General features: G+C 42.4%; 2 protein-coding genes across 2 annotated transcripts; one reads left to right on the forward strand and one right to left on the reverse strand.

Moving 5' to 3' along the window:
* Positions 1-516: 516 nt before the first annotated feature.
* On the forward strand, positions 517-18,457 carry col1a1b (collagen, type I, alpha 1b). The gene is made up of 51 exons (XM_070852430.1): positions 517-713; positions 2,197-2,391; positions 2,960-2,979; positions 3,188-3,223; positions 3,984-4,076; positions 4,710-4,778; positions 4,889-4,933; positions 5,150-5,203; positions 5,627-5,680; positions 5,992-6,045; positions 6,235-6,288; positions 6,381-6,434; positions 6,570-6,614; positions 6,812-6,865; positions 7,000-7,044; positions 7,240-7,293; positions 8,103-8,201; positions 8,334-8,378; positions 8,462-8,560; positions 8,669-8,722; positions 8,814-8,921; positions 9,226-9,279; positions 9,527-9,625; positions 9,781-9,834; positions 9,959-10,057; positions 10,320-10,373; positions 10,490-10,543; positions 10,647-10,700; positions 10,813-10,866; positions 11,100-11,144; positions 11,254-11,352; positions 11,832-11,939; positions 12,325-12,432; positions 12,709-12,762; positions 12,906-12,959; positions 13,084-13,191; positions 13,453-13,506; positions 13,631-13,684; positions 13,818-13,979; positions 14,105-14,212; positions 14,462-14,569; positions 14,676-14,729; positions 14,886-14,993; positions 15,111-15,164; positions 15,267-15,374; positions 15,533-15,586; positions 15,855-15,962; positions 16,058-16,337; positions 16,432-16,622; positions 16,751-16,993; positions 17,148-18,457. Exons 1-51 carry the CDS (start codon positions 632-634, stop codon positions 17,292-17,294), a joined length of 4,344 nt encoding a protein of 1,447 aa, XP_070708531.1. The 5' UTR covers positions 517-631; the 3' UTR covers positions 17,295-18,457.
* Positions 18,458-20,035: 1,578 nt separating this feature from the next.
* sgca (sarcoglycan, alpha) lies at positions 20,036-24,028 on the reverse strand. The gene is made up of 11 exons (XM_070851967.1): positions 23,987-24,028; positions 23,633-23,761; positions 23,369-23,520; positions 22,263-22,329; positions 21,957-22,155; positions 21,707-21,875; positions 21,314-21,522; positions 21,165-21,191; positions 20,613-20,792; positions 20,428-20,454; positions 20,036-20,324 (listed from the first exon to the last, which is right to left on the reverse strand). Exons 1-11 carry the CDS (start codon positions 24,021-24,023, stop codon positions 20,318-20,320), a joined length of 1,203 nt encoding a protein of 400 aa, XP_070708068.1. The 5' UTR covers positions 24,024-24,028; the 3' UTR covers positions 20,036-20,317.
* Positions 24,029-25,284: the final 1,256 nt, after the last annotated feature.

Here is a 25,284-nt window from a genome sequence, read left to right on the forward strand (position 1 = left end):
ATCTGGTTTGCTCTACGTGCGTAATTACGCACGCATCGTTATGAACCCTTTCCCTCTCAATTCCTTCTTCTTCCACACATGAAATCAGCCCAGTCCTCTGCTGATGTGCATATCCTTAATAAACCGGGGCCTATTGAAGGTTAAACTGCAAATGCTCTGCTCTATTGATAAAACCATCCGGTGTCCAGACGACTAAAAATCAGCCCAGTGTCTCAGGTTGGATGCCGGAAAGAAAAACAGCCCAACAGAAGCCCCAATTAGGAAAGTCCGTGGAGAAACAGAAGATGGTAAAACACGTCTGAACTGTGAAGAACCGTCGCATTAATGATTCTCATCATCCACGTTTGAGCTGAAACGTGAACTTGTTTGACATGCTTTGAGACGGCCCCTCTCTCTGGTGAAGGAGGGACTGTGACTTGAACATGTACAAGTTGTCTGGTGCGCACAGGACCTCCCCAAAAGTTTTGGCATATAAAAGCCAAGCTAGCTCATTTGTTTAGGCAGTAGGGAGTTTCTGCTAGGGTCTGGATTGGAGTGATACACAGACCGGACCCTACCGTGCATGAGTGGTGTCTGAGGAGAAAAAGGATTCCCCCTTGCCGCAAAGAATCTACATGTCTAATATTTAGACATGTTCAGCTTTGTGGATATTCGGTTAGCGCTGCTGCTCAGCGCAGCAGTGCTTCTGGCCAGAGGTCAAGGCGAGGATGATAGTAAGTATCACTTTCAAACATTGATTTGAGTTGTTTTGGGACTGTGGCACCCTCAGGATGTGGATAGCCCGCAAGGATGCTGTGCAGTTTGCTGGAACTGAGGAACTGCTGTAACTCAGGGAGACATTTTGATGGGGTTTTTTTTTTTTTGGAGATCTGCAAGCGAATAGGGATTTATATAACTTTCCTTTATTGTTTGCTGCTCTCACTGACGTGCAGATACATGTTCACTGTGCCTCCTGACCAAACCTGAGGGGAGCAGCTGTACTATCTCTGATGCGCAATGACAAGCCAGAGGGTTCAAGGAGAGTTGATGCAGAGCACAAGCATAATGAAACATGAAAATGGAAAATCCAATAGATGAAATCTTAATAATATTTAGTTTGGAACGTATTTTTCACCAGTTTTCTAAAATAAATTGTATCCAAATTCACAGATATCTGCTGGAGTCTGTAGGTTGCAGACTTCTGTTTTTTCTCATGAGTTTTAACATGAACTTATTAAAACTGAGCAGACAAAGATTGTCGAGGTGCCAAACATGATGCAGTGGAGGCCCATTCAGCCAATTATGCGGATAAACTTTGGCATAAGAAGGTCGCAAAGTGTCACACTGAATTAAACAACATTTTCATCCCCTTTGTATAAAACTAGAATTGGTTCGCTGAAAACAGGACAGTGGAAAAATCGCTAACGTCTGACGTCGGCAGCAAAGTAGTCTAGACATCAATTAATCACCATCCAGAGGAGGGTGCGGAAGATCCCGTTCTGTGGGTTAACAGCGCCTCTCAGTGGCAAACACTGGGATTCTTCAGGCATCCGTCCTCCAGACCTCGGTCCTCCCACCTACCAGGCTCAACCTGAAATGTGATCAGGCCCAGTTTGTTCCTCCACTCTCCGTTTTCACGGGGAAAGTCTTGAACTAGATCAGATCAGAAATGTTGGATATTGGCTTTCAGCTACAGTTGTTCCGTTGCACACCAAGGCCTTTATTCTCCCATTACTAAAACCTTCTGTAGACAGGCACTGATGTTTCTTCTCCCTTTTCTTGCTCACCAGTGAATACCACTGGTGCCACATCTTAACAAATACCTAATCTATCAAGAATGACACAAGGCTCAAGAATATGTCTAAAAATAACTTACAAAGACATCTGTAAGGGAAAAGAAAACTACTAAATGCCTTTGTGCCACAGGTCAGAGGCCAGAGCTGATTAGTTCCCAGTCTCAAAATGTAAGCAACAATCAGTCTGCATGGGGAAACTTTTAAATGATTATTATTACTATCTATTAAGCTGCTTTGCAAGCACAGTCTGATGTCTGATCCAAGCCTGTTGGGCACATCTGGTCCCCATATGATGCACATCTGTGCGGAGTTTATCAGCACATTGTGCATATTTCAGTTTATTGAGAGATGTTCACACTCTCTTTTTGGATATTTTATCTTATCTAATGTGACCAAACTCACCCTGGCTTTCCCCTCTCAGGCACATTCGGCAGCTGCACATTAGATGGACAGTTGTACAACGATAAGGATGTATGGAAACCAGAGCCCTGCCAGATCTGCGTCTGCGACAGTGGAACGGTCATGTGCGACGAGGTGATCTGTGAGGACACATCCGACTGTGCTGATCCCATCATCCCAGACGGAGAGTGCTGCCCTATCTGCCCAGACGTTGATGGTACTTCACCCTCATCCTCCTCACCCATTCTGTGGTTAATTAGCTTCTTGGCGCCACCTAGTGTCTCCCACCTCATCTCTGACCATCCACGGTTCACTGGCCACAAGTGGACTCGAGGCCCTAAGCCTGCCTGCTTTCCTGAGGATTTTCCTTCAGAAAAGAATCGCTTTGGATTTACTTTTTGTTCATTTCATTCTCAATATGCTGTCTTTTAACGATGGATTATACCCGCTCTTTGGCGAAGTCTGGCACTGAATATGTAATGTCCCACCATGCCTACCTGTGCAGTGACACCACAGGCTGCCACAGGGCCGAAACACGTTATATCTCCCAGAACATTCATCTGATTTATTTTCCTCCTTTTCCATTACAGATAACATTCAGTAATTTAATGTTATATCTGCTTTAATCAGCACTGACTCCCAGCCTAGCCCTGCTAGAGACACCCATAGCTGCTAGGTTTACTCTAAACATTTTAAATTATGTTAATGTCTAAAATGTAGAATTTGTCTCATAAATGTTTAAGAGGTGTTGTTTGACATGTTGTTTTTCTCCGTTGGTTCTGTAGGACCCCAGATTCCAGATGAGGTACTTTACCCTTTAATTTTGTTTGATATTGAAATGTATGACTAGAATGTGAGAAACAAACTTCATATTAGTCTGTCTTCGGAGATGCTGACAGGCCCAGTTTAGTTTGTCAGTACGACTGCTTATATTCTAGATGACGCACTTGTTTTTACAGTCTGGAACAAATTTTGAAGCAGGGCCTAACTGCCTTTTTCCCATCTATCCATAGCCAATCGTTGGAGATGTTGGACCCAAAGGAGACAGGGTAGGTTCTAGTTCACCCTCACTACTCAAGAGAGCTTTTCTGTGCTTTAAAGCAAATGACACCTGTGTTTCTTAAAATAATTATTGTGTTAAAGGACAAACTCATTGTGGACAAGAGTAATGCTTAAGCAAACCTTGTCTTCAGAGGTAGTTTTGAATATGATTAATTTAGATGCATTTATCGTCACAATGACACATCAGTGTATCCTCGTTGTGTTGACTATTATGAAACTTGTCTTATTCAGTTTCAGTACAAGTCATGCGTCTTTGCTTCATTGCATGTGGTTAATTATGTTATTATTATTTAAAAGTTTTGAAGGCATAGTTTTTTTCTTTGTCATTAATGTGACCAAGTGGCTGCCTACAAAATGTGGAAAATGTACACAGTTGTGTTATATGTTTGCTGATTGAGTCGCTGATGGCCTTTGATAATTCAGGTCACGAGGTCAGCAGGTCATTTAAAGTTCAAAAGTCACATCATGCAAATTGGCTTATAAAACTGATCAAATTGAAAGTGATATCAAATAACTGTCAATAAGAAGAATGACTTGAAACCTGCATTATCGCGTCAGAATAAAGAAAATATATAGATGTATATTTATATAGTAAAAAAAAATTAACAAACGATGTGACTGACATTACTGAATGTACAGCATAACATTTTCAGTTGCTATTCAAATCAGCCAAGTTAAAAAAGGAATTACATAAATGAAATTAGTAAATTATATAGCTAACGGACTGTCTACCTGACTTTTCTGCAGGGTCTTCCCGGTCCTCCTGGCAATGATGGATTGGATGGACAGCCTGGCCTTCCTGGCCCACCCGGCCCCCCTGGCCCCCCTGGCCTTGGCGGAGTAAGTATCTCCAAGTCACAGCATGCAGGAGCTCTGATTATGTTTTGTAGATGACTCAGTTCTGTTTACAAATGAGATAGATCTTAAAAACCCACAGTAGTCCAGGTAGTCCAGGTAGTCCACTTCTGTTTCTCTCGATGGCTCTCTTATTTCCAGCATGATCAATATCTGTATCAGTTCCACCAGTGATTCGTCATTTTGTGAATTCATGCTTGGGAGGAGCAACTACGACATCACCTCCATATTTTTTTAGTCAGTGGGGGTTTAGACAGCTCCCTGGTCTTCAGGTTTAAGTCTGTGGAAAATGCAGAAGATCTAGTGTTGATCTGACTAATTTGTTCAGTCAGTGACCATAATTGAAACGTGGAAGTTCCTTTTACACCATTTTAAAGTGTAACTCAATATCTGTGCTGCAGGATTAAACATGTATTCACTCTTAGAAATTCTTACTCATCTGCTGAAATAGAAAGAGACTGTAGAGTGAAAGTCACTGCAACGGTACCGTGAGAAAATAGCACTTCTCAAGTGTCCCATGTGATGTTTCTGTGCTACATGAACTCAATATCAGTGCTCTTAAATGTTGTTTCTCCAAAGCTCAGTGACTAATTCTTCTTCTGTCTTCTACCTTTACAGAACTTCTCTCCTCAAATGAGCTATGTTGACCCATCCAAATCCAGCGGCCCACCCGTTCCCGGCCCAATGGTATGAAGGCTTTGCTCTCTCAGCGTACCTTTTTGTTTGCAGTGTGATGTTGCTCATCTCACAGACAAATAAAGAGAATCTAATCACTTTTTTCTCATCTTCATCAACAGGGTCCTATGGGTCCTCGTGGTCCTCCTGGACCCTCTGGTTCTTCTGTGAGTATTCCCTTATCAGTTACTTGACAGCTCAGATTCTCATTTTGGCAAAACGCTTGTGATATTCCTCAATATTTTAAAAAAGATTTGGTCATTAACCTCACTAATAGTCATCATCCAGTGTCCGGTCGTCAGATACATGACACTACATCTAAGATAAATGTGTGAACACTAAAGAAGATATTGTGGTAATCTGTTGGTCTTGTTGTCCAACAGGGTCCCCAGGGTTTCACTGGCCCCCCTGGAGAGCCTGGTGAGCCCGGAGCTTCTGTGAGTATAAAAAATGTTGTGCTAAATAAATGTTTCTCTTAGTTTATCACTGTGAAGATGTCGAGTGTGGGGGAAATCGTCGGCTTTATCCATATTATTGAGGCACAACACCATGTTGTGTTTTAATGAGGAAACCCAAAGATCTGCACGATTCCATTTTATCAATAGGATTTCAGTTATTTGGTGTTTGGTATTGATAGGTAACATGTTACTTCCTGTACTCTCTGTTCCACTTCCTGTATGTAATCTCTGGCCCACTGACACACATCTGCACTCACCACTTTTAACTAGTGATGAACACTCCATCACCTTATCTTTTTTTCCTTTAGCAACATAGATAAACATTAACATTATCTAAAGACATTTACTTTAAATAGTCAACATTAATTTGGTACTAATCCACTCGTTTATTGTGGATTTTAGGGCGCCATGGGTTCTCGTGGTCCCGCTGGCCCCCCTGGAAAGAACGGAGATGATGTAAGTGATTTAATGATTATTTTCTTTCCTGTATATCCCTCTTTACAAGGTAGCTCTTGGGATATTGTACAGTTATATGCACATGTAACCTACAGAAAGACATAGCTTTAATTCCTCCTTCTAGCATTTAACAGATATGAACCAATGATTGTATTTTCTTTGTTGGTGTTCTGATGTATATCATAAAACCTACTGTGTGACGTATTGTCATTTATTTATTGTCTTAATGATTGGTACTATAGGTGGTTAGGGGTGATACTTACACGCACTGATCTGCACATACTGACCTCCTCTCTGTTCGTCTTCAACAGGGTGAGCCTGGCAAAGCTGGTCGCCCCGGTGAGCGTGGAGCTGCTGGCCCCCAGGTGAGTGATGCCTATTGAGGGCAAAAATGACTATTATGTTGACACTTATTCAAATATGATGGTTAGCTTGCACGCAAAAGGGTTTTATCTAAGTTCATTTATTTAAGTTTATTACAGGAAGTGACTATACCTGAGACATCTGCATGTTGAAATGTAGTTATTGATATATCTGTTGTTTTCCTCCTGCAGGGTGCTCGTGGATTCCCCGGAACCCCTGGACTTCCTGGCATCAAGGGACACAGAGTGAGTGCAGAAGAGCATTGAATATCAAAACCACCATTTTCAACTGCTGTCATGTCGTCAGACCTGAAAATGCTGACTGAATTTGTGTACAGGGTTTCAGCGGTCTGGATGGAGCTAAGGGAGACGCTGGACCCGCTGGCCCCAAGGTAGGACAGCAGGACACACTCTTCTTCATCAAAGCATTATCTCATCACAAATTGAGCCAAAGTTTTAATTTGAAACACCAGGCTGCAGCCATTCCAACACAAATGTCTCATTCTTCCTTCTGTTTTTGCCTACAGGGTGAGGCCGGTGCCTCTGGTGAGAATGGTGTCCCTGGTGCCATGGTATGTTTTTTTTCTCATCTCATTCAATTCGTTGACACATACATCAGGCTAACGGATAGAAGCAGTTTTTGTTCTCATAGTATGCATCATATGCAACCATTTAAGTATCATCTGATCCATATATACAAAAAGAAGGGTATGTAACATGGCCCAGGATTGTCAAGCTGATATTTTTCCGTTTTTTTTGTCTTTTCTAGGGTGCTCGTGGTCTTCCTGGTGAGAGAGGCCGCCCTGGACCTCCTGGCCCTTCTGTAAGTGCTGCTGTCAATTTCAGTAGTAAAAAAATCCATGCAGACACTTGTTACTGTTTGCAGCCGCTAATAATGTTTGATTTGATGCCATTCCTGCAAGTATCACTTTGACCTAATCTCCTCCTCCTCTGCAGGGTGCTCGTGGTAATGATGGCAACACTGGCCCTGCTGGACCCCCTGTAAGTGCTATATTTTGCTAAGGCGTCTTAATTCTGTTCAGAAATGTATGTAAGGTTACATCACCCATGTAAAACAGTGTGGTGACATCATCACCTTGTGCTATATTGAAGGGTTTGATGCACTGCTCTCTAATTAGCATTACATTTACGGATGTCTTTGTAGATGTCAGCTCACGTCATGCGTTTATTTTTCAGGGACCTACTGGATCTGCTGGTCCCCCTGGATTCCCCGGTGGTGCTGGTGCTAAGGTAAGTCTCCCAATACATTTTTCATATGGAATAAATTTGACCATAAAAATAGGCTGTCTAGTAGGCTTGCTTCCTTAGATTAGGTGCAACAGTACCTCTCTGCTTTAATATAACATGTTTAACAAAACGGACGACAATATTGCTCTATTTTATGGTGTGTGTTATAAACCCTTTAAAATTGCATCCATCATTACTTGATCCACCAAGGGTTGTCCTTACAGCCATGACACCATTTTAACTCACAGCCCCTCACCTCCTTTGTTATCCACCTGAGTAACTGCCTCAGTGTCTCACTGGTCCTGCACATTAGTAAAAAATCTGAGGACATTAACATTCTGTAAGGATTAAGGCCTTTCAGCCCTTTTATACTGAAAACAAAACATTTGGCCCAATAGTTTATCCCCCAGGTAAACACCAGATGGCATCAGTAGACTTCTAATGGTAGACCCCCCCCTCTTTTTCCATCTTATTATAAAGTCAAAGACACACCTGAGTTGTTTTAAGAACCAAGAGGAAGTGAAAAAAAGCAACTAGCGATGTGATAGCAGTCAGGAACTGTGCTATGACTACAGCACAGACTGTTTAAAATGGACACCCACAATGAACCAATTTATGACTTGTGTTGTGGCCATTTTGTCTGTGTTTATACTCTTTATTCATACTTAAACCCCACTTTACTTTATACTGAGATAAACAATCATTATTGTTAACATGCCAAGATGGACTAAGTGTTTGTGATTTATAATTTTTATCATTTGTGATTGATTAAGACACTTACATTTCTGATACATTGTTGCTTTCCTTCACAGGGAGAGACTGGTCCTGCTGGAGGCCGTGGATCTGAAGGACCCCAGGGAGCCCGTGGTGAGCCTGGTAACCCAGGACCTGCTGGACCCGCTGGACCTGCTGTGAGTACTGTAGATGCTGGACTTATCTGACACATTGTCAAATCTTTTTCACATGGCAAGGAAAAATAGAAATGCAGAATACAATTCAGGGCTAAACACTTTCAACATTTCATTTCTTTCCTCTTTCAACAGGGTGCCCCTGGATCTGATGGTTCCGCTGGTGCTAAGGGTGCTACTGTAAGTATCAAACTAAGTGATCAAATTTTTTCTACTTGAACCCTGCACATGAACGGTTCTGACACCCTAACTCTATCCCAAAGGGTGCTGCTGGTATTGCTGGTGCTCCTGGTTTCCCTGGCGCTCGTGGTCCTGCTGGAGCTCAGGGAGCTGTTGGTGCTCCTGGTCCCAAGGGTAACACTGTGAGTAGACAGAAGATTGTCTGGATTTTAAATTTTGGTATCAGCAAATATTGTTGTAATGATATAGGATCATCAGCCTAAATAAAATGTTTGTGTTTCTGCCAACAGGGTGACATTGGTGCCCCTGGTGCTAAGGGAGAGCCTGGTGCCAAGGGAGAAGGCGTAAGTGTCCAAATACGCAACACATACATTTTGCCCATTCTGTGGGATTTTAGGAAGTACGTTTTTCTAACATCCTTGCTTTCTTTTCCAGGGACCCGCTGGAGTTCAGGGACTTGCTGGCCCCTCTGGTGAGGAGGGAAAGAGAGGAGGTCGTGGAGAGCCCGGTGGTGCTGGACCCCGTGGACCCCCTGGAGAGCGTGTATGTTACTCCCTCTTTCACATTCACCTATGTCAAATAGTGTTGTTGCCACTGAAGCGAGTGGATGATTTAAGCAGGACAACAAGCTGATGTTACATATCAATTCCCCACCACCAATATTTTCTCAGCATCACTCACACTAGTAAAGCAACAATCTAATCTCCATGTTAAAATCTAATAGCCTATGCTCCCACAAAGCATTCTGCACATTAACAGCACCTTAAATTCCCAGGGGGATTCACTCTTGTGGTTTGAACATTTATGCCACATTTACTGACATGGTTGGTGTCTGTTTTTCATTTAGGGTGCCCCTGGTGCTCGTGGTTTCCCTGGTGCTGATGGAGCTGCTGGTGGCAAGGTGAGTTACTGAATCTACCCCAGTCCAAACTTTGACTCTAGCTCAGTAAGTCCTAAAAGCAAACTTCAAACTTGTAAGCAGTATGTAGCCAGTTTGTGTGATTCTGTTGCACACAGAAAATGGACACAATATGAATGTTGAGGGAGTCAATTCTTCCAATTAGTTAAGAGATCATTTAGGTCATAAACTTCACTCGCTATTACGACTTGTGGAGATTTCTTTTGACTCTCCTTTACTTTTATGAAAGGGAGCCCCTGGCGAGCGTGGTGCCCCTGGCGCAATGGGAGCTCAGGGAGCCACTGGTGAGTCTGGAAGCCCCGGTGCTCCTGGTGCACCTGGATCCAAGGTGAGTTCTGCAACAGATTTTTTTCAGGTTCAACACCCCTGTGTTGATGCCACAGAAATGTTCTTATAGCTAAACATATAGCACTGTGGAATACATGCAATATATGACCTCTGTCGCTTGTCTTCATACTCACTGAATCTGTGTTCCCTCCATAGGGTATGACTGGTAGCCCTGGTAGCCCTGGCCCTGATGGCAAAGCTGGACCTGCTGTAAGTAGATACTAATGACTTCATAGCTGAACATGTTTTAATCTACAGAAGAACTGCAGCTGTAAACAGTCCATTTATTCATGATAGGAGAGTCTTTTTTCACTATTCTCCTGCTGACCTTTAGGGTGCCTCTGGACAAGATGGACGCTCTGGACCTCCTGGCCCCTCTGGAGCCAGAGGACAGCCTGGAGTTATGGGATTCCCTGGACCCAAAGGACCTGGTGTGAGTTACCTCAGACTCAGACCCAGACTCGATTTGTTTTAAAACGCAGAAATAGATCTGTCATATAGAAATAGATCTAGTTTATTAATCCTTCTGTTAAACATATACATTCTATGTCATTGGAGAAAATCACTCAAATACGAGATCATCTACTTTCGTGCTCAAATTATGTTTTTCAACACATGAAATTTATATTTAACAGGAGCATTGATGCAAAATCCCTCATACGACAGATGTAAGTGAGCTTTGTTCTTTTTAACAGGGTGAGTCTGGTAAGCCCGGTGAGAGAGGTCCCGCTGGTGCTGGTGGCGCAGTTGTAAGTGCTATATTTTTAAAGCTATGCAAATCCAGCTCTACCACAATTTTTATATCAAAACGCAAAAAGGGAATAAAATGGCTGATAATTGCTTTGGGTGATGTTTTTGTTCACAGGGTGCTCCTGGCAAAGATGGTGACGTTGGTGCTCCTGGATCTTCTGGCCCTGCTGTATGTGTCTCATTTGCCTTATTTACAGTAACCAACATAATGTTTTTGACATAGTTGTCACTGAAAAAGTTTCTCATCATTTAGTTTGATTCTCTCTGTTCAGGGACCTGCTGGAGAGAAGGGAGAACAGGGACCTGCTGGTCCTCCCGGATTCCAGGTAGGTTTTGAGATGAGTCTCAGGCTGTCTTTTGATTTCTTGATATGCTTTTGAGCTTTGTCACGATTCCACATATTAACCTTAAAATATTCTACTTTTCTTCCTTGTGCAGGGTCTTCCTGGACCCCAGGGTGCTACTGGTGAGACTGGCAAGCCTGGTGAGCAGGTAAGAGTTGAAGGGAATTGTGAGTTGTAGTGTTTCATATGTTTCATTCAGTGGGAGATTGAGTTGCTGTATAGACATCACACACATAGTCGCATATAAAGCATATGAAAACATGTTCTTACATGTACTTACTGCCTGTAATGTTTTGGTTCATTGTGGAATATTGCTTCACTGCACATTACAGTTGACACAAGTCTTCATGACAACTTCTCCTCTCTTCTTCTTTTATTCAGGGTGCTCCTGGTGAGGCTGGACCCCTCGGCCCACCTGGATCAAGAGTGAGTAATAAAATGCGAAATAAAGCACTTCCCTCATCCATGGTAAACACGGTTCCTCTGGTCTTTAGCTAAGATTAGTTGTGACCGAAGTGTCCCTCCTCCACTTTAGGGTGACAGAGGTTTCCCTGGTGAGCGTGGTGCCCCTGGCGTTGCTGGCCCCACTGGACCCCGTGGTGCCACTGGCGCTGGTGGTAACGATGGCCCTAAGGTAGGTTAAAAAACTCTTAGAGGTGGCTATTTGCAATTTTACTATTCCATGTTGTGCAATGACAAAGAACCACACATAACTTGCTCAGCCAATACTCTACGTAATATTCATCCATAGTATTGATTATCAAAAGTTGAGAATAATAGGCAAATAAATATTCATCCAAGACCACAAATAGCATTTTTATTATCATTATTATTATTATGATTATTATGAAATGTAAGGACTCAGGAACTCAAAACCATACACATTTATAGCTGAGATGGAGTATAGCCGTGTAGGCAAATAAATTAACTGACAAGAGAATAGACAAATGGACTGCAACTTTCTCGAAACAGAAGCTATTGGCAATACATTTTAATAAGGTTGTTAACATTGTCGTCCACTGTAAATATTTCAGTGGATTGTTCACTTGCAGCTGATTGAATATTATCAGTGGATACTAATGTCTATATATCCTTTTTGGTGTGGCCGTGCAGGGAGAGCCCGGTGCTGGTGGTGCCCCTGGTGCTCTGGGAGCCCCTGGTATGCAGGGAATGCCTGGTGAGCGTGGAGCTGCTGGTCTCCCCGGTGCTAAGGGAGAGAGAGTAAGTATCAACAGTCTGGCTCCAATTTTGCTATTGTGTTACTATGGATGAAGAGATGGTACGCTACTTTTTTTTTTTTTTTTTTTAAACATACCATGTAGAATCAAACATTGACAGGAAGGGAGACCACAACAACTGTATCACATAATACTCACACTGTCAGTGGTTATGAATTCGACAAAGTGTGGTTACTTAATGCCAGAGCCATTGAGTTTAAACTCCTTGACAAATAGCCAAAAGTGGTTCATAAGAGATTTTCCTACTTGATCAACCAAATATAAAGTACTAACGTTTTGGCAATGTTTCAGTTTTGGCAGCTAAGTAAGGAAGGGCAAACTCTTTTGATATCATCACAGATAATAAATTAATAACTCTCTTTTTTCAGGGAGACGGTGGAGCCAAGGGAGTTGATGGTGGCCCCGGAAAAGATGGCGTGCGTGGCTTGACTGGTGCTATTGGAGTCCCTGGACCTCCTGGTGCTCAGGGTGAGAAGGTGAGTTGAGACACAACATTGGTTTTAAGGAAAAAATAATTCTGGATCATGATCTTTGCTGGATTTTCTCTTAGTGTCTTATCTTTCTCTCATCCGCATTATATATAATTATAATACTGTATATGTTCATTATGTTGATATACATCACATGTTTTTACTGCTGACTTCTATTTTAAATATCTTTGATGTCTTTTTGGCGCCCCCTTTCTGTGATAAGACTCCTTGGCAATTCTTGTCTGCTGACCTCCTGTCCTGCTCCTCCACTTGTGGTTTTAGGGTGAGCCTGGTGCTGTTGGAGTTTCTGGACCCTCCGGTCCTCGCGGTGCCCCTGTAAGTTCTTCTCCACACACACACACACACACACATACACACACACACACACACACACACCTGATTGAGTACTATAAAACAAACACAGAACATATAATTATGACTGAATGATCCTAAAACCTCTCTCCTCCTTATTTTCACAGGGTGAGCGTGGAGAGACTGGACCCGGTGGACCTGCTGGATTTGCTGGACCTCCTGTAAGAATCTCACACACATTTAAACACCAAACCTAATTCTTCTCTACAGATTTAGATGCTTTCCATTGTGTTGCAAGGAGAAAACATGTGTTGAACTGCTCCTTCTCCTGCCCTCCAACCTCAGGGTGCTGATGGTCAGCCTGGTGCCAAGGGAGAGAGTGGTGACACTGGACCCAAGGGAGACGCTGGTGTTGCTGGTCCCGCTGGACCTGTTGGAAGTGGTGGTCCTCAGGTAAGCCCACATGTCACACAAATAACCACTGAAAACGCTCACATCACAGCATGACAACATATTTTCCTACAATAAAAGTGTTAAGTTCAATCTTGTGATTTCATTATTGATGCCGGATAGGGTTAATAATGAATTTGATGAATTTAAGTTTTTTTCGTATTGTCATATTTTCCCATTTTGTTTTTGTTTCTTTTATTTTTTATGATAATTTTTATATTGTGCTTTGTTTTTTCGCTTACAAATGTTTTTTTTCTTCAACAGGGACCTTCTGGTCCTTCTGGACCCAAAGGTGCTCGTGGTGGTGCTGGACCTCCTGTAAGTATATCATCAACATATGAGATTTTATAGATTTAAATGACAATTGGGTGACAATGAAGGTGAAATCAGTGACGCTCTTTTAAGTTGCATGTGTCTTTTGTTTCTTTGTATGTGTGTGTAGGGTGCTACTGGTTTCCCTGGACCTGCAGGCAGAGTTGGACCCCCTGGCCCTGCTGTAAGTTTCATCTAGTGTAGATAACCAGCATTTATAACCGATGCAATCTTGTCTTTAGTCACCTTGTATATTATCATCATAGCCTTCCACAGAGCTTCGTGCAGTGACTTGAATCATTGAATCATGTTTCCAGGGAGCCTCCGGACCCCCTGGACCCAATGGACCCGTTGGCAAAGATGGAGCAAGGGGAGGACGTGGTGAGACTGGTCCTGCTGGTCGCCCTGGTGAGGCTGGTGCTGCTGGTTCTACTGGACCTTCTGGAGAGAAGGGATCTCCTGGCGCTGATGGAGCCCCTGTGAGTGCCCACTGTAATTCTGCAATAAATGTTCCGTCTAGGTTCTTGACACAGTGTTAAATGTACTACAGTGGTCTGTATTCCATTCTGTACCTGCTAACTGGCCGCTGTGTCGTCCTCTGCAGGGTCCCGGTGGTACTCCAGGACCCCAAGGTATTGCTGGACAGCGTGGTATTGTGGGTCTCCCTGGACAGCGTGGAGAGCGTGGTTTCCCTGGTCTGCCTGGGCCATCTGTGAGTATTAACTATGACCAGAGTGCACTCTGCTAAATGGGTTAAGTAGGCTAAATTCCAAATACACATAGAATATTGGTTAGATTTTCAAAAAACAATCCTTAGTGTTTCCTCTCCACAACGAATGCATTTAACACAAAATCTCTTTCTTATAGTTTTATTCCACATTTTAGCACAGGGTTATTTGACATTACTTCCTCAGAACTGTCTGCATGCAGAGAACTGACCCGCCTTGTTTTTCCTCTTCAGGGTGAGCCTGGAAAGCAGGGACCCTCCGGACTTCTTGGTGAGCGCGGACCCCCCGGACCTGCTGGACCCCCTGGACTGTCTGGTGCCCCCGGAGAGGCTGGTCGTGAGGTATGAGGCCTCAAATACACACTAATTCAGAATTCATTGGTTAATATCTTCCCTAGCATGTAGCTAAGCATCACGCTGATTAACCAACCTCGCTGCTCTTTTACAGGGATCCACCGGTCACGATGGTGCCCCTGGTCGCGATGGACCTACTGGCCCCAAGGTAACCCTCCTCCTCTGGGTTAATTCCCATCATTCTCATGCCTCAAATAATATGTAAATACCAAACCCTCTGCTATGTTTTGCTGGACCATTTAATTTTTAAACCAGCATCGCCTCCCAAAAGAACCATTGTCTCACCAGACATTTGCCCCTATAGGGAGACCGTGGTGAGAGTGGTATGGGTGGACCCCCTGGACCTCCTGGTGCTCCTGGAGCCCCCGGTGCTTTTGGACCCTCTGGCAAAACTGGTGACCGTGGAGAGACTGTAAGCCCCCTTCCTAGTTATCTTGATTCTGTTGAAAAATGTAACAAAATCTAGTAACTTACTGTGCAGTTAACTTTTGATTTTAATGTAATGTGATCTTCTCACTCCTTCTTTTAGGGCCCCGCTGGTCCTGCCGGCCCTGGAGGCCCTGCTGGTGTCCGTGGTGCTGCTGTACGTTCATCATAACATCATATCCATCAATGACATATATAAACAAAATGCTTTTGTTGCTCTTTTCTTGTGTTGAATGTATCACCTGTTGCTTTCATTCAGGGCCCCGCTGGTGCAAAGGGAGATAGAGGAGAGGCTGGTGAGGCTGGAGACAGAGGCCACAAGGGACACAGAGGATTCACCGGCATGCAGGGTCTGCCCGGACCTGCTGTAAGTAGCTATTTCAGAATGGTCAAGAAGTGAATAAAGCGTTGTACATTACCAAATTACCAAATAATCCAAATTTTTCGCTTCATGGAATACATAAACATTCTTTTTTAAATGCATAATGTGTAATATTTGATATTCACACCTTCTTCTCCCTCTAGGGAACTTCTGGAGAAAGAGGACCTGCTGGTGTCAATGGACCTGCTGGACCAAGAGTAAGTATATCTGTTTTACAAGTAGTTAATTATACAAAAAAAGTCACTTACTACTTAGAGTGTTTGTCTTTAGTCTTGTAAAGCATTTTTGTCATTGCCCCATAAAAAAACTGCATTCATGTAGCGAGTATGTATGTATGTATGAAAAACACTTGATAAGCAGGATGACATGTGTTACTGACACATTGATCAGTATCACACATCCACATGATGTTAGTAAAATGGTATGTTGAACTGCTTAAGTGATCATGTGGCTTTTGCTCCATAGGGACCTTCTGGATCTAGTGGCGCCCCTGGTAAGGATGGCATGAACGGTCTTCCTGGACCCATTGGACCCCCTGGACCTCGCGGTCGCAATGGAGAGATGGGTCCTGCTGTAAGTAGCACTCCAAGCTTTGTTTTAACCAAATACTTGTACATTCAGGCACTTGGGGTGTGTCTGCAGTTTTTAAAACCTGTGTCTCCAAACAGGGACCTCCCGGACCTCCTGGACCCGCCGGACCCCCTGGACCTCCTGGCAGTGGATTCGACTTCATCAGCCAGCCTATTCAGGAGAAGGCCCCAGATCCCTTCCGTGGTGGCTACCGTGCTGATGCTCCCAACATGATGCGCGATCGTGACATGGAGGTCGACACCACCCTCAAGACTCTGACTCAGAGGGTCGAGAAGATCCGCAGCCCAGACGGTACCCAGAAGAGCCCCGCACGCATGTGCCGTGACCTGAGGATGTGCCACCCTGAGTGGAAGAGCGGTGAGTGCAGATCAGAGCCCTGATGTTGCTCAAAGATAAAATATACAAAAAGAATAAGCTCAGGTTCAAACTGTTTTATGCTCCTCCATTACAGGCATGTACTGGATTGATCCCAACCAGGGATCTCCTCTGGATGCCATCAAGGTCCACTGCAACATGGAGACTGGTGAGACTTGCATCTCCGCCAGTGAGTCCAGCATCCCCATGAAGAACTGGTACCTCAGCAAGAACATCAGAGAGAAGAAGCACATCTGGTTCAGTGAGTCCATGACCGGTGGATTCCAGGTAAGACGTCAAAAACAGTTTCCTGCACTGACTAAAATCATCCTCATGAACTGACAGACTGTAGAATATATACTAGTGAGTCAGAAACAGCAAAACCCATTCACCCTTCTCCTCCCTCCACCACGCAGTTCCAGTATGGCAGCGAAGGAGCTGATCCCGAGGACGTCAGCATCCAGATGACCTTCATGCGCCTGATGTCCAACCAGGCCTCCCAGAACATCACATACCACTGCAAGAACAGCATTGCCTACATGGACTCCACCACCGGCAACCTGAAGAAGGCCATGCTTCTCCAGGGCTCCAACGACGTCGAGATCAGAGCCGAGGGCAACAGCCGCTTCACATACAGCGTCAGCGAGGATGGCTGCACGGTGAGTTCTCTCTCTGTTTGTCGTGGAGCTTGCGTATAAAAATCATTTTTTTAGAGGAGCTAGATTTGGATCCTTACAACACTTGTACACATAAATAAATAAATCACCTTCATGAGCAATTTCTGAATTCTCCTCTTTCTGTTCCTCTCCACAGTCACACACTGGCTCATGGGGCAAGACAGTCATCGACTACAAGACATCAAAAACATCCCGCCTGCCCATCATTGACATTGCTCCTATGGATGTTGGTGCACCTGATCAGGAGTTTGGCGTCGAAGTTGGCCCCGTTTGCTTCTTGTAAAAATGAAAGAAATATGGACATGACATTGTTGTTTTTTTTCTAGCAGTCATCTCTAAATCCTTTTTTCTATGCATTCAAAACTCATTCGGCTGCCATTGGTCCACATGCTTAAAACCACTCTACTGAAGACGGTGTTTATGTTTTTCCAATCATGAGAAGTTTTTGGAACTGCTACTTCAACCAAAACCAACCACAAGGACACTTTAAAAGAATCTTTTGTTTCCACTGGCAACAAGAAAATAATATATACTTGTGTAAAATTTCCCCCTGGAGATTGAGAAAAAAAAAAGATCCACACAAGCAATGAAACACAGGTGACTTTTGCCATTTTCTACCACTGCGGAAAGGACATTGAAAACAACAAATGATATGTACCATTTTCTGGTGTTAAATAAATTGTAAAAAGTGTGAAGTGTCTTGTTGTAAATTCATGAAAAAAAAAACACCTGAAAGTTACTCAGACAAGGCAAAGACCAGCAAAAGTGCAAGACAAAGAAGCTCACCTTCATTGCAATATGTAGATGGCTACCTCATAACAAGAAGTCACCCCCAGTTTTTTTCTTAAACGAAAAGGGTACATTTTACACGAGTCTATTGTGGGGAAATCGAAAACATTCAAAGGTGCTATTACAATTTCGATGAGGTCCAGTTATTGGTGTTTGATGGTGAAACTCACTGTCATACTGTAATTTTTGCCACTAATGCCTGCAGAACCTTTGGTGCTACTAAATTGACTCATTGTCTTGTTGTCTATGCAGTGCAATTGTTTTCTTCTTAAGTATTGGTTTGATAAAAGAGGTCGTCAGAAAAGGTGATCACTGCAGATGTAATGCATGCAATCATGTCTTTGTAGATGAGAGCAAGGTATTGTGGTTCCATATCATTGCCCTGCCTATGTCTTCAGTGTTGATCCTTCTGTCTGTTTGCCCCTGTGGAAAACTCCTCTTCACTAAAAAAAAAAAAAACAGCACACATCTCCCACCCTGTTGTTTATGTTGTTTGTTGATGTCTTTCGCGAAGGGTTTCTTAAAAAAGAATTTGAAGCAGACCCACTTTCATGGTTTAAAAGAGAGATTCTGTACTTATTTTGTACATGTATAATAAATTGAGATGTTTTTAATTATTTTGGGTGCTGAAATAAAGCATGTGAAGTGGTCTACTCAGTGGCGGAGTTTTCACTGTTCTGTTTTGCAACTGTTGTGAAACTGAAATCAGGTGTTAGGATTTGGAAAATAGTTACTAGTTGACTGAAACTGAACTGAAACTAATAGTTTACTGAAGCTGCATTTCACAATTTCAGACACTACAGGAGGCCGTGCATGTTCCAACTCTAGTAGTGAAATAGGTGCAGGAATCAACTGTTCCACAACAGTTGCACTGAGTACATTTCTATGAAGCAGCAGTGAAAACAAGGCCAATATCCAATACTCTAACCTGGCTCCTCTTCATCGACACACTACACTACACTTTGTCGATGCAAATTTTTATTACATCTCCTTGTAAATTCCTTTAGAAACCTGAGCTAAAATGGTATAAAATGCAGCCGACAGCAAAATCCAATATAAATCAGGCATTTCATGTTACATGTCCACAAAGATTGGATAAGAATGAAGTTTGTCCCCAGTCCGAACTGTTAACAGTAGGGAGGTGTGTGTCTGAGCCAGAAACTCCCAAATCGGTTGAAGATACACCAGCGACCCCCTCTGGACCTCTAGTGCAACAGCAAGCTGCTTTCAAAGGGATCAGAAGACTAGAACTGGCTCTCAGGTTTCAGATTGCACCTCTGGCTCCTCCCAGCTGCAAAATCAGAAAATGTAAAAGATAACTCCTTGACATCATATCAAGATAATGTGAATGCAACAAAGCAGCTGTTTCTAACCATTTTGGATCGTGCAAAGTCTACCCTATCCGTCTATCCGTCTGTATCTGTCTCAGCTCCAAACAAGTGACAGATTATTCCACTGGCATAGTCTTTCTAGTATTTCACAATAAATTAGCGGCGATTAAGCGAACATCAGCATAAAATAAACTAATTGTGTAGCTGTTTGTTAATTATCTGATGACTCATCATCTAGTATCTTTCAGACCCTTGATGGATCTTGGAGACATACAGACAGACATACACACATTTATTTATATGGAATTGTGACAGACTTTGTGTTCAAAGAAAGACAAAGAAAGAAACCTCATCTCTTTATCTTAACGATACTTGTATTCTCTAAAGCCTCAGCACCAGATTTGTACACGGTGGCCTCCAAGCCTCACTATTCAGTCTAGTAGAGGACACTTGCCTTTAGATACCGTCTGCCTTCCTCTTGAGGTGCAATTAGCTCCACAAAGCTTGCTCAAGCTGCCAGATGTCACTGAAATTGCAGACTTCAGTGCCTTCTCCTTGTACTTCAACCTCTACTAAACATGTCTGTACAGTTTTTTAAGCCTGCTGCCCATATGAACATTGAGCCAGGTTTTGCTTGCTGTAAAATATTGTAATCATCTCTCCTGTTCATACCGGCCACTAAAAGATCTCTTCCTAATGAGGTTTTAAGGTAACTGATGGGTCACAACATCCACAGTCCTCATTCTGTGCACATGAAAAGTTGTGAGCCTGCCCTTTAAACCAGGAGCTGGACTGCATGTGTTACCTGCACTGAGAAACCTTTGACACCTTCGACTTTGCTGATGGACACAACAATGACGAATGTGGCTTTTGATATATATTTTTTTATACATAGTGAAAGATGGTGAAATACAGAAAAAAAAAACATTAACAGCAAGATAACAATTTGACAAACTACATGCTATCAATTCATTTGAATGGCACCAAGAAGAAAAAAAAGATAATTTCACACGGCAAATATTGAACCACTGTTGTATAAAGGAGCTACAACTTCCATTTCGTTGTACCACACTGTGCTGTATAACGACAATTAAATATCCTTATAGACTCCGGCAGCAAATGACTGTATGAATAACACTCAGTGTATCAAAGACACCGCAAAGATTTTGCAGCTCCAGCGTTGCTCTCACTTCCTGCAAAAAAAAAAAAAAAATGATTCAGTGAAAAACACCGGAGCCTAAACATAAACCAGAATGAATGCAGTGATGTAGGAGGACGTCCCATGAGTGGGTTTACCTGGGCAGTGTGTCACTGTAAGGGTCACTATGAAAACAGGAGAACAAAGTCATTCTGTGTTAGGGAGTCTTTTGCCTTCTCAGGAATCCCAGGAAATGTAGGCCACGAATTGAAGTTACGTAACAGTAATAATAATAGAAGCAGGATGACTAATGCCGGTAATGACAGTAATGTATGAATCTTACTGCTGGGCCATGATGAGGGGGATGCTGGGGCTGTCAGACTGCAGCGGTGGAGCCCCCTCACCGGTTCGGCTGTTGAACATGGGCAGGGTGGACAGAGGTGGGGGAGCGCCGCGGTTTCCAGCCATGCTCCGCAGCTCATCCGCGTTCCCCAGAATAGTGTGGTGGTGGTACAGCTGAATTCTGCAGCAAACAGACCATCACATACAGTATGTTGTTGTTTATAGTTTAAGGGTTTATGTGGTTTATTAGACCATGATACTGAGGGAAAGTAACTACGTACATTTACTATTTAAGTTTTGAGGTTGGTTCCTTGTACTTTACTTGAATATTTCCATTTTCTGCTCATTTGTGCTTCTACTCCACTACGTTTATCTGACAGTTGTAGTTACAAGTAACTTTTCAGATTAATATTTTATGTAAAAAAAACTTGCATGTACATAAAATACTACACTATTTGAGCAAATATACTTACATGGCACCACTGACTAACTGAAACTTGTGGTAACAGCATCAATCAGAGAACAGTGAACAACTCAATGTCAATATACTTACTGGTTCGTTCTCGCATTCCTTTTCGTACTATAAAAGAAAAAAGAAAAAGAAAAATATGTCACCTTTATATCACAGTTTATCAGGATGAGTGAAAATCTGAAAAATGTCTTTCAGTGTTTTTATTTGGTAGATTCAAAATAGATGCATACACTCCCTCTCGTCTGCCAAACATGACGTAGGCCAGCAGGATACACAGGAGGATGGCGAGGATCAGGGGCACAATCACTGTCACGATGTAGTCTGGGAAGAAGTCTCTGCTCGGGGGAGACTCGGGAGGGTTGAAGTCACCTCCAGCCTCCAGAATCCCAGAGCCTATCGTGGGAGCAGGTGGAGCCGGCTCCCGCTTTGTCAGATCAAACTGCAGGGAAAACGAAGGGCAAGTGATGCTTCTGTTTATAGCGACTATAGGATTCACATAACGGTCTTACAACTCTTACACATAAGCCACTGCGCAAAGATGGCATTGCTCATTCAGATATATCATGTGTCATAAATTTCCATCCATACAAAAATTCACATCCGTGTATCTCGTCAGGACTCACCAGCTCCGTCTTGCACCAGGTGATGCAGTTGCTGGGAATGCTGCAGAAGTTGCATCCTCCGGGCACCTTGACTTTGGCCCTTGCTGTGCACTGCCTTTGATGCTCTGGTGTCAGCACCCGCAGGAGACAGTCTGAGAAGTACTGCTCTGACCCCACCTTCACATACACACTGGCACAAATCAGATTTTCATAAACATACATTTGTTACAAAGCTTGTAGTTACTGTCAGGTTGAATAGATCTCTGTTTACCCTTCAAAGTGCCCTGCAAGAGGGAGGGGGACTCTGCCGCCACGATCGAGGGCGTTGGTAATATTGACTATTTCCAAGGCCTCTGTGTCCCACAGCTTCTGCAAGTCCTGCTGGATCTCATCCTGAACAGAAGAGGGCAGCACCTTCTCTATCTCCCTCAACTCGATGAAGAACTCTGCTTGATAGGGCAGCATCCTCTCTGTGAGTGACAGCAGTGAGGTGCCACATGTTAACCCTTTCCTCTTTCATCGTTGCACTTCCTAATCTGACAGAACGTATTTGTAATATCATTCAAATCACCCATACCTGCAGTGACTTTGATTACGAGTATGTGCCTGGCTGTTTCATAGCTCCGTTTGTTGATGGCATAAATCTGTCAGGGAGAGAATGAGAGTTTGTCACCATCATAGTGTGTCAAATTATTTCACTATTGATCTGTGCTGCATTCAAGGAGCTATTTTGCTCAAATATACTTTCTGCCCTGTTACATGTCTTGCCCTTGTCTTCTGCACTTTCAATTTCCTACATTTCCCACAATGCCTTAACCACCTGGAGTCATTCATCAGCGACTACACTGAGCATGTTTCATTCATAGAAATGTAACTTTATGTAAATGTATATATGTAGAGACAAGCTGAGAAAAATAGCTGAAAGTGCCGATATGGAGCTTTCACACAGTAATTCATGTCTGTAGACCATAAAAAAATTATTTTTAAAAACTTTTGGCTGAATCAAATTGTAGTTATTTATTATTGTACTGTATTTATGTGTACAAATAATAAAACAATATTTTTTAAATCCTTGAACTGTTCGATAATAATAATTTGGGTGATTATGACAAAATATTTGCACTTTTTATAGGCGCCATATATTTTTGGTTTATTTAATGACAAAAAAAAAGGACACCATGCATGTGAGGTATAAAGGACAAATGTGTGAAATTAAGATAAAAAAAGAAAACAATGCATAGAAAAAAAGAATGAACCAAAATCAATCTGCTGTTACATCCCAAACGTAACATGTTTTCCAGCTATGGTACATTCTGTTTGATTGAGACTGTGGTGCCACTTCAAAACTTTGCATCTCTTCTTCTTCAAAGACTTGTTTCCTCCTGAATTTTTAACGTTGGTTCAAAATAGCAGCACCAGAGAGAAGCCCAAAGCTTTTGTCTCTGATGGTCTGACAAGGAAACTTGACATTTACCATCGACGTGTCGAATAGCTGTACATTTTTCAGATTTGTCTCCACTGTAGCTGCACTGGAGGCTTATCTATGTGTAGCCTATCATATACTGGAACAGAAATGTGTTAGAAAATATAGAACCAAACAGCCAAATAAGGCCAGAAATGCAATGCGCTTCAATGTGCTTCAGGTCTGAGGCGCCACTGTTGGTGTAAATGGTGACTTTGTACCTCAATTATACTTTTTCCTGGAGACGTTGGTGTGCCGTATAGAAAGCCGTTATCATAGGGGTGTCTTTGGGTGAAGCGTAGCCACTCTGGGAGGTCTGGGAAATTCTGCTGGTTGCACTTAAAAATCATGGGGTCATCGTACAAACGTCCAGCTTTATACAAAAACAAGAACAGCGACAGCGACACACACAATGAGGAAATATACATCTTGTAAGTGTGTTTAAAAATGACAAGAGAGTAAATGAATCTCTCTCAGGCTCTTACCGTAGAGCTTTGACAAAGGTTCAAAGTCATTCTGGAAAGTCTCTCTCATCAGCTCATATGTAAATAACTTCCCCACAGGAATGGTGAATTTGATCTCAGCATTGGCCCCAAGCAAACTGATGGCACAAACTGTGTGGAAATGCAAGAAACAAACACCAAAGGATTTATCTGAATGGCAAGCAAAACCTTAAACTTGACAATAAAACACAACACACAACTCTTGACGTTACAGTCTGACAGTTAGGCTCACAGGACCACTAGCTCACACTAAATAACCCAAACCTGACCATAACGCAGGCTCTCCAGTGGCCTCGTAGTACATGAAGTTTGATCATTTCAGGGACAAAAACTTGCCTGTTAAAAAGAGGACCCAGCTCCCGCGGCCTGCCATCTTGTTTTGGCCTGTGATTGACAGAGCCAAGTGGAGAGGGGCTTGGTCACAGCAAAAGATATGTCAGAGCTATTTTTGCTTCACACGCTTAAAAACATCCGGAAGACCGTCTGTGAAGTGAACTGAGAGCTGTATTATTCCCTCTGGTGAAATAAAATTAGACATTTGGCGACTTCAGGCAAACATTTCCCATGCTTACACCAACTAAGTACTTCTACTCAAGTACTTAAGTGTAGTTTTGATGAACTTGTATTTCCTGTTTCTACTACTTTGATCTTCTACTTCATAACATTGCAGTGGGAAACACTGCACTTTTGACTACAGCTAACTTAACAAAGAGCTTAAGTTACATTTGACTTTATATGTTAATTTAAACAGAACACGTATTGAACAAATGAAATATGATGGCTCGTTAAATGTATTAAGCTTTCCAACAGTATATAAAGCAGGTGCACTTCAGCATCACACTTATTTTTGCATCTAAACAGTGATAATCAAATAGCATTAGCCACTACGGTATGTTTAATCCAATACTTTCACTGTGTAATGAACCACTCTGCCTCATAAATACTTTTAGATGTATTCCTGGTTAAACTTCTGTACTTTAGCAAATGTCCTTAGTGCTTTGTCCACCAATGGCCCAATAAAGTATTTGATAAAGTATTTGATTGATACTTAATAATTAATATATTTCTCCTAAACATTAGAAAAAGGAATAATCAGATAAATAATAAGTAAATTATTATAATTTTTGGTCCCCTTTTCATATTAAACAAACATTTTAAGAAATAAAGTAAAATAAATACCAACATGTTACGCACCAAGGATAAATAAAATAAGACAATATCAACTTTATTGAGCCGACTTGAAGCGTGCAGCAGCAAACGGAAGCACAAGATGAGATCAGATAGTATTGATAAGTAACCTTAACCTTGTTAATCTATCTAACTGTTGCTTATATTCATCTTATAGTTTCTTCACTAAATCCTACTTGTGTTCCTTTTTATAATTCTCTGTGTTTGTTTTATTAAACTAAAATTAACTTACAATACATATACACTTTAAAAACAGTAACTACAAAGTTAATTTGGGTGCAAAACATCACAAAGAAGTGACAAAGTGACATTAATGCCGAGTCCACAGTGACACACTAACAACACTCTCAAGGGGAAGATAGCTAGATGGCACTACTGCCTCACTGGAAACTGATGCACATCCCATTTGACAGGACTTGAATTTTTTCAGGCAATGCTCCTCAAGC

The sequence above is a fragment of the Pempheris klunzingeri genome, chromosome 20 (assembly GCF_042242105.1).
Source record: "Pempheris klunzingeri isolate RE-2024b chromosome 20, fPemKlu1.hap1, whole genome shotgun sequence".
Taxonomy (NCBI): domain Eukaryota; kingdom Metazoa; phylum Chordata; class Actinopteri; order Acropomatiformes; family Pempheridae; genus Pempheris; species Pempheris klunzingeri.

Excerpts from the sequence above, each read along its gene's own strand:
- col1a1b (XM_070852430.1), top strand. The coding sequence starts at position 632 with ATGTTCAGCTTTGTGGATATTCGGTTAGCGCTGCTGCTCAGCGCAGCA. Across the intron at positions 10,701-10,812 it reads CTGGTCCTCCCGGATTCCAG|GGTCTTCCTGGACCCCAGGG; the intron begins GTAGGTTTTGAG and ends TTCCTTGTGCAG. Across the intron at positions 12,433-12,708 it reads CTGGTGCTCAGGGTGAGAAG|GGTGAGCCTGGTGCTGTTGG; the intron begins GTGAGTTGAGAC and ends TTGTGGTTTTAG.
- sgca (XM_070851967.1), bottom strand. The coding sequence starts at position 24,023 with ATGGCAGGCCGCGGGAGCTGGGTCCTCTTTTTAACAG. Across the intron at positions 23,521-23,632 it reads ACCTTTGTCAAAGCTCTACG|CTGGACGTTTGTACGATGAC; the intron begins GTAAGAGCCTGA and ends TTTTGTATAAAG. Across the intron at positions 22,156-22,262 it reads CGTAATCAAAGTCACTGCAG|AGAGGATGCTGCCCTATCAA; the intron begins GTATGGGTGATT and ends TGTCACTCACAG.